The sequence below is a fragment of the Etheostoma spectabile genome, chromosome 14 (genome assembly GCF_008692095.1).
Source record: "Etheostoma spectabile isolate EspeVRDwgs_2016 chromosome 14, UIUC_Espe_1.0, whole genome shotgun sequence".
NCBI classification, from domain to species: domain Eukaryota; kingdom Metazoa; phylum Chordata; class Actinopteri; order Perciformes; family Percidae; genus Etheostoma; species Etheostoma spectabile.
Genome location: NC_045746.1, coordinates 19253468 through 19262479, shown reverse-complemented (window position 1 = coordinate 19262479; position 9012 = coordinate 19253468). Strand labels below are relative to the sequence as shown.

Genomic DNA, 9012 nt, shown 5'->3' with positions numbered 1-9012 from the left:
AGACAGACAGACAGACAGACAGACAATAATGGATCAGCAGAGCTGTGATGAGTGAGTAAAGCATTATGGGAACTAGTTTATCCATATTTTGTATAAATTAGAGGACTTTAAATTTAAAATGTATAACCACATGACTGTATGGCTAAATTCCATTGTTTTATTTTGCTCTTCACCTGCTTTCCTGTATGAAAGAATAAAAGGGAAAATCGACAACTAATATTAAAATACACAAAATCCTATTGTATTGCGGCTTTAAAGCAACATTTCTCAGTGGACAAAGGTAACATGCTCTTGTGGAGACATAAAAGACCAAAAGATGATAGGTTTATGAATAGAGAAAATTTGAAAACAATGCACAATCTCTTATGAGATCAACTGATTCAGATTTGGGTCACTAGCTCTTATTCTATTCAAGACTACTTTCCAATTCACCAGTTTGTGAAAGAAGATTAGGGATTGTAAAATGTGTGCAGAAAGACTCCGCAACATCAGGCAATAGCAAACAATAAGCTTTTAATTTGCAAATAAACAATTTGTTGCTTCATCTGAAAGCAAATAGTGGAAAGAGAGATCCAAGATCCAACACACCTAAACACACCTTCAAAAGTGCTTCAAAGTAGTTTTTTTTTAAATGCAGATCTACGTAGACAACTAAGGGCACGTCTACCTGCATTACAGTGATTTCCCTGCTTCTGGCCTGCACCTGCACTGATAAAAGTTTTGCTGCAGTCCTGGCCTCAGGACAAGAAACTGTACTACCACATTTCACCACAGGAGGGCAAGACAGTCACAAAAATAAAACCTAGCAAGGTCAGGATTTACAAAATATTAGTTAAAACGAAAAAACTATGCTGAACCTCTTTAAAGTAGATATTTTAGGCAGAAGGACTTTTTTTTTTAAAGATTATTTTTTGGGGACTTTTCAGGCCTTTATGTGTACAGGCCAGCTGAAGACATGAAGGGGAAGAAAGGGGGGATGACATGCAGCAAAGGGCCTGCTCTACCAGGCTCCCAGAAGGACATTTTTAAGGTGGAGCTCACAGCTATAAGGTCATATGAGGTCATAAGGGGCATGGTTACCTCCCCGTTCTCTGCTTTGCCCGCCCAGAGAATTTGGCGCACCCAAGAAAGAGAGACATCATGGCTTTCAAACGAGTAAAGTGGCAGGTGGTCAAGGCCACACCCCCAGCCTCCACCTTGACCCCCCCCCCCCCCCCCCCCCCCCCCCCCCCCCCCCCCCCCCCCCCTTCTCTCCTCCTCAAAAGCAAAAGACTCAGAAATGACACCTACTAAGGAAAGCTCATTGTGGGTTGGCTCTAGCGGCTGTCATTCTGCACAAAGGCAGACAAAATTTTGGGAAATAGACATCAGATATGGTATTAGGGGACCACTAAGGCCTAAATAAAAGCATCCAAAGAGCACCATGTCATGGGACCTTTAAAGCTGCAGCTACAAAAGTAAAAAAAAAACCTTTGTACTTTCCCTATCCATCTTCCTTCTCCTCCCGTATCCGTGTCACACTCTCACCCTTCTGTTGAAGGATGACATCAGCTGTTTTAGAAGGCAGCTGATGTGTAGAAGTGTTAATTAGATGGCAGGAAGAAATGGTGTCTCCAACGCTGACTGGAAATGAGGTGCTGTATTTGTCTAATTGTGTCTCAATGAGTCAGAGCCTTCGTTTGGTTCCAAGTAAACATGAATGAGTGGATTCATCTCTGCCCATGTTGTGTTACCAGTACCAGCTTACTGGAAGCCCACCCTGTGGTTTGAAATGAAACCAACCCCCCCATTTGCAGCACTTGGGAGTGCTTTAAAACCTATTTTATACAGTCTGTGTATGTAACTCATGGAAGAAAGTAGCGTTGGTGATGCATGCAGTAAAGTTAAATGAAATCATTTCAAAGTCATTAAAAAAAATCTAATTAATTAAATTAAATCGTGAACAGGATGAATCGAGATTGCAATTTTATAACAATTAATCGTGCAGGCCTACTGCCCGTCAAAGGAAACTTGTTTCTTTTTATTTATGTTCCCATTGGCATCCAAAGTCCCACTGCATGACGCAACCTGTCTACAGTAGACAGCAGTGTGTGCTACTCCCTGCAGTTAAAACAACATCCAGTAAGACAGAGTTCAGTCTCGGGACACTGTCGTTGAATTTAAAATCCCTCTGTAACACCCAGCTGAGTGTGCAGATGTTTTTTTGTGTGTACGAGTGCGTCGTTACGGATGTTGCTCACACAGCCAGCTGTGGCTGATGTGCAGTGAAGGCAGCTGTCATATGGAGCTTGTGTTGAGGACCAAGAGGACAGCACCTCGGCAATAGCATCAGCACATATACATACTCAGGACAAACTTGTGTTGGACTGAATATGGGGATGATTTAAACCGCTTTTATCAGCTCAAGTAGCTTCCAATGTTTTCAGTCACTTATTGGATAAACGGGGTTTGAGGATGGCAGAATGACAAGTAAAAAAATGATAAGTATTTAAATGCTAGTTAAAGATATGTTTCGGAGATTAACATGCTGCTCAGTTTAATTTGATTTAATATAATTCAACACGCCTTATGTGGCAAACCCCATATACTGTACTGGAATTTTCTAAGCAGGTCATAAAACGCTAAAAATTATATGCAACATTTCACCCAATTCTGAATGCAGAATTGACCCTTTATAAAAGTACACCTAACCTTTGGATAAATTAACCCTTAAGATTCTTCGCCTGCACTTCCTTTCCTTCCTTTATTCAGTGTTCTAACATTTAATAGGATCTCTGTTTCATAGCTTCTACAAGTTAACTTCAAGTAATTTTAAAATCACCGCACAGGATTTATGAACATGAGGCGAAACATGTTCTCATCGCACTAGAATGTGTGAACAAATCATGGCCGGGTTCAAATAATCCATCTCGAACTGAAATCAATCTTTTTTTGAGTGATCTGAGATCATTAATAAAATCTCTAAATCTATTTTTAACCCTTGTGTTGTCTTCCTGTCAACCGTGCAACTTTTGGTTTTTCTGGGTAAAATGTGAAACATTTTCAAACATTCTCTTCATTTGACATTTTTGTCACTTTTTCAATGTATTTTATCACTTTTTTTTTTTTTCACGTTACGTATGTCACTCTCTTCGGTTGTATCCTGTTGTAAGTGAAATCTCCCTGACTTAATTAATATCGAATCAGAACAGTAACCTAATCAGGATATTGTGAATCAAATCGATAAATCGTTGGCGATACTCTAGAAGAAATAACACTGAAACATTTAAGTTCTTCTTCTGTTTAACAAAAGGTTCCGGACATCATATTCTTCTAGGCCTTATGCATGTTTAATTATGAAAGTCAATGTGTTTGTTGTCTCAAGCCTGGTTTCTGTGTAGCTTTTGCTGCTGTAGCTCATTTAACAACAAAGACAGATTGCATGTGGTTAAACATCTTGTTAGCTTACTGGGATACAGTGGGGCTAATTCATCTGTGTGAAAAGCCTTTTGCCTCCTTCTGACTTCATAATACAAAGCTTCTAGATTTGGACTCGCTGTGTCAACATCCTGCTGGGTCAAAATGTGTCACTGCATGCCAGCAGGTAACACACTGTTTATATTGGCCCCTTGTTTGCACTGCACACACACACACCTGTCAACACCCTGCACACCTGAGCAGCCAAAAGCATACCATGCATGACACACACATACAGAGCGAACAGGAAATAAGGAGCAATTATGTCACCCAATAGGAAGCTGAGGGCAGTGAGCAGCTGTCTCTTTTCAGTCTACTTCTACCTCTTTATCTTTTCTTTAATGTCCCTTCTCTTTGTGTCATGAGCTTATTTTGTATTCCGTCTTTCTCTCTTAATCTCCCCCCCCCCCTTGTTTTCTCTGTCTGTGTTTGCCTGTAAGTCCCTGCAGATAGGGAGGAGGTTTGTAGACTCAACAGTGCTGGCTGCGAGTCAACCAATGATGAGAACACAGAAGTATTCCACCCCCTCTCTATTAAAGAACACTGTGTTGGGACATTTTTCACCTCTTGAAATATTACTTCTTCGTCATCTAACTAGCAGCAGATATTTCAACGGATCAGAAAAAAGGTTTCTCCTCTTTCATACAGTGTGTTTTCATGTCATCCTTCCCCTCTCTATCTTCTTCTACCCCTCCCGTCTTACCCTCGCTGCTTTCTCTATCTCGCCACGACAAGATTCAGCACTCTCTTTAAAAATGACAAGCTAACTCTACATGACCTCTGTGTAAATGTAATGGGTGGGTGGCTGTTGTTGCCTATTCATTTTGTGTCACTCAACTAATCAATTAATTAGCCAATCATCCGCTCTTATGTGATGTTTGTAATGTAAAGCACACTCAGCAGCAGTAACACAGCACCATCATTATACAAATGAATGGCAGATGCATCTCCGGCACAGAACAATCCCCCCCGTCTCCCCGTCTGCTGCTCGCGCTCTCCATCTCTGACCTACATTTACAGTCAGTGGTTGGTGTGGCGGGGCCAGCAGATATGGAGTTACATTCAGAGGCTGGCCACCGACAACAGTCGCTCCGGAGTTATGGGGTCAGGCGGACACTTCATTCATGTGACAGAAATACCCAGCATTCTCCTCTCCTCAGAGTCCTTACCGCCTGTGTGTTTGACACATGCTATACATACTATACGTTATGGAAGTGATAAAAATGGTATGTGCGTGCGCGCGCGTGTGTGTGTGTGTGTGTGTGTGTGTGTGCAGAATGCGACACTATGCACACATGTAGGCAGCAAAGGCAGCTGTCTGGGGCGTGCAAAGGAGACACTTACTGTAAATAGCTTCTAGGTACAACCAAGATAATAAATTGGCGGCTGCATTCAATATTCCATACTAACAAACTATTTAGCACGCTCAAACACGTTGCTATTTTTAGTACATCCAAAACCTTAGTATAAAACAATAAGTACTTAAATTATGTATAATAGTAATAAAAAATACTATTTACGGTCAAATACTACAGTATGCAAACACTGGATACTAAGCCATCATAAAATATCCCACAATGCAATGTGGTAGTAACAACAACAGCAACATTCATGATAGACAAACGGACAGCAAACAAGGCAGCTCCGTAACACTTAAATTTACATTTCAACATATTACGTTGTTTTGTCACTTTTCGAGTAATTGAAGCAGCATCTGGCAATAACAGTAAAGCTCAGGACGACGTGGGTTACCAAGGTTACACGTCTGCAACCGGCAAGAAGGCTCTCAGAAAGTGAAGGGGTCATTACAGCTCAGTGCGTCCGAAAAGATTCCTATGTTTATTCACACAAAAGTAAGCTGAACGATAGTACACGTACTGAGTACAGTGCATGTGTGTGTGTTTGTGTGAGTGATTTTGGACACAGCACGCGTTTCCAATTCCAGTTTCATAATCTTCAACAATCTATGTCACCTACTATAAGGGTTTGACTCAGCATGCAGCATTTTAACTGATGTTTCGACATGATTTGAAGGCTCTCAGGTGTCACTATGCATGTTTGTCCTTACAGTGAAGGGAAGAACTGCAGATTTTATTTAGCTAAAAGGGTATTACAGACGTTACGGTATGCTTGTTCAGTTTGTTTCTTTATCGATGACTAAGCGTGCAGCGATCACGTTCAGCTAGTGAGACGACGATAGTCGGCCAATCAATAATTTAATATCTGCATTCCAGTAAACATTTCTAAATTCACAACCCCTATCGAATATTCATTCAAGACAATCATTAAGTTTATTGACCACTTTGCTTTTGCTGCTGAACACAATCAAAGTGTTAACACGTCCAGACAGAGGGAAACTAGCCATTACTAACAGAGATAACGCAGGCTGCTCAGACGAGGCCACATTAACACTGATCAGTACGCACGGGACTGATGCAGCCACACTGTCTCAGCTCAGAGAGGTGGAAGGAGACCTTAAAAATATATATATACTGTACACTGCAAGTGTCGGCAGAAAGCAGGCCGATGAAGATGATTACAGTACGACCTGACACCTTTCACTTTATTGATTTTCTTACAACTGTTGTCTGAGAAGGAATAGGAGGTCAGATTTTAGAACAGGACCTGGTATATGACAGATTAGAGTGTTTTTAACCCTTTGAGACGCATAAAAAAAAAAAAAAAGGATTCTGTGGTAAAACCACAACTCAAAATCAAGTATTTTGGTTTGTTTGATCTGTGTTGGTGAGAAGTAACAAAATTAAAATCTTGTTTACATTGAAGATAAAGGACGAGATGATACATTTTAAGACCAAACCTTCAGCATTTAATATTGAATAGCCCTGAGGTGGTCATACTCAGATTCTCTAGTCAGAATATGAGTCTGATTCTGCTCCATTGGACTGTGATTATGAGGCGTGTTTTAACTGAAAATGTCTCTGGATAGACCACTCTTTGCACAACGCACTTTCGCACTAACGTCCGACTTTTAGACTTGTTTGTAGCTGGATATATGATTTGTTTTGTGTAAATATGAAAGTGGATAATGTTTTATTTCTGATTCACGGCTTTGTTCTGACGCCGCTGAGCACTGCCTCTCTTCACCCACTCACCACCCACTCACTCTCTCTCTCTACCACATAATGTTACTGTGCTATCAGGTGGTCGTGGAGGCTTCGTCTAAAACTCCATTTCGTACAGCTGTTTGTAACGTAGAATTAAAATGGATTATTGATCATTTTATTTACATAGATTATAGCTGACTTTACTTTGCTGTAAAAAAACTCAACCCAAGCGCTCTTTGGTGACATGGTTGATTCCGTTAGTGTTCTGATCATCTGTCCATCATCGTATAAAGCCCGCCCTGACAATTTGATTGGTCCGAACCCGAACAGCTCTTGTTTGAGCATAGATTCTCCACAATGGATCAAGTCCAGAACGAACTTCCCGACCTCAAATGTTGTGGGCGGGGCTAAGGTCGGCTGGCATCCAGGCTACCGACAAGGATTTCCACAAACCAAAACAGAGACAAATGCAAACCATGTGTACTCCGATACATACCTTGATGAGATGCTTGTTGACCCATTTTGTGAACGTTTTCTTTTGCACCCTGTCCCGCTCATCTGAAGAAAAGAAAAAAAGAGGAGGAGGAGAGAGGTTAATTACATAATCCAAATCCAGCATGGTGGCTGCAGCCTGCGTGATTACCCTACTGAGTTATGTACAGTAGATGACGAGGTCATACAGGCACACACACACACACACACACACACACACACGCTTAGAGGAGCTAAGCAATGGGCTAAAAAGCCCCTATGGGGAGACAGTTAGTGATGATGCTGTATTCACTCAGTCAACTAACAGGAATGGATTGTACTAATTTGTGAATAACAATATGATAGGACTTCTGCAGGAAAGTTGAAGAGCACACATACAGACAGACAGACAGACAGACAGACAGTTACTTAATGGATTAGTAGCTGCTTGTATTGGATTACTCCCTCTAAGCTTTTTTTGTTAACACACACACACACACACACACACACTTTCATTTTATTACTCAATAAAAAGACAACCAAGAGTAACTGGATATGATTCACATACAGTAAGTACATTCACAACAGTCTTCTTCAGTTTTTACATGTTCCTTATCTTTCTCAGCAGTGATGGAACGCAGTATCTGAGCTGATGTAAAGACATACACTTTACATCTGCTCATGTACTGAAAGTTCATAGAGTTCACTGTCCTGTAGATAATACCCTATACATCTACTTATAAAATCTTGAACAGCTATGTTTCACTTCGATGACCTCATCAAGGTCTGTTACACACTCAAACTGAAATGGGATTTGCGTCCTCCGCAGGCCCGAGGAGTGAGGCAGCCAGGCCAGGAATAGAGCCTGATGCTGAGCCACAACTGTGTTATCTTACCCCCCCCCCACACTCACTAACACCTCCACCACCTCTTCCTCCACACCAACGGAGCCACTCTTCCTATCCAGCCTCTTTCTCCTCGTATCGGTCTGTCTGGGAGACAACACAGACCCTCTCTCCTTTTCCTTTCCCGCCATTCTGTTAAACATCTAGCTTCCTGCTGGACAGACATCAAACATCCTTCAGGTGATGTTGTCCATATGAAGTATAGAAAAAGCAACATGTGTGCAATGTGCAATGCTAAATAATTTATTTAATAAAAGACATATTCATCACTTTTAGTATCACTTTTTAGTTTTCCTTGATCAACAAAAAAAATAATCAGCCACTATTTGATAACCAATTCATCGTTTGAGTGAAATTTCAATCTAAAAAGGCAAATATTTTCTGGTTCCAGCTTCTCATTTGTGAAGATGTGCTGCTTTTCTCTGTGACAGCAAACTCAATATTTTTGTCAAACAAAACAAGATATTTAAAGACGTCACCGGGCTTTAAGAATTTGTGATGGAAACTTTTCACCTTATCTCACATTATATAGTCCAAACCGTTAATCGTTCAAGCAAGAAATAAAATCAAAAATAATCGGAAGATGAATTGAAAAAGGAAATAATACAAGTGTTGCAAACTGTAGACATAAATCTATATACTTACTTACTTACTACACACACACACACACACACACACATATATATATATATATAAATAAAAGATGTTTAAAATATGTAGTCTTCTACAGGATTTTTTCAGGATCCCAACTTTAGTTTCAGATGTGATTTAGTTATTTAATATCCGTGAAAATATATTTACTCCAGTAGTTGAGTAAGTAAGTAAGTAAACTTTATTTAAGTTTTTAGTTAAACATGTAGGTAAAATTAAACCATTATAAGATATGTTTATTTCTCATATCAAGACTAGCACACCCACACTCATGACTGAAGAGTATTTTCCCTCCAGTTTGTCTAACGGCCAATCAGAGAATGGCCTGCTGCAGGTACTTCCCCTCCTGCCAGTTGTTTATCAGTTGCCATGGAGGAGCCGTACGGGAGAGCAGCCATGGGGAGAGATAGAAGGTATCACTTCCTTCTGTCTTTCTCACACCTATACAAACACACACACACACA

The 9012-nt window shown here is 40.5% G+C and overlaps 1 protein-coding gene across 1 annotated transcript in view; it reads right to left on the bottom strand.

Annotated features, from left to right (window-relative positions):
* Nucleotides 1-9012, bottom strand: part of macf1a (microtubule actin crosslinking factor 1a) — a 213792-nt gene that overhangs the window by 114858 nt on the left and 89922 nt on the right. Inside the window, 1 exon segment of the mRNA XM_032536093.1 lies at nt 7018-7079. Coding sequence (XP_032391984.1) covers nt 7018-7079 — 62 coding nt within the window.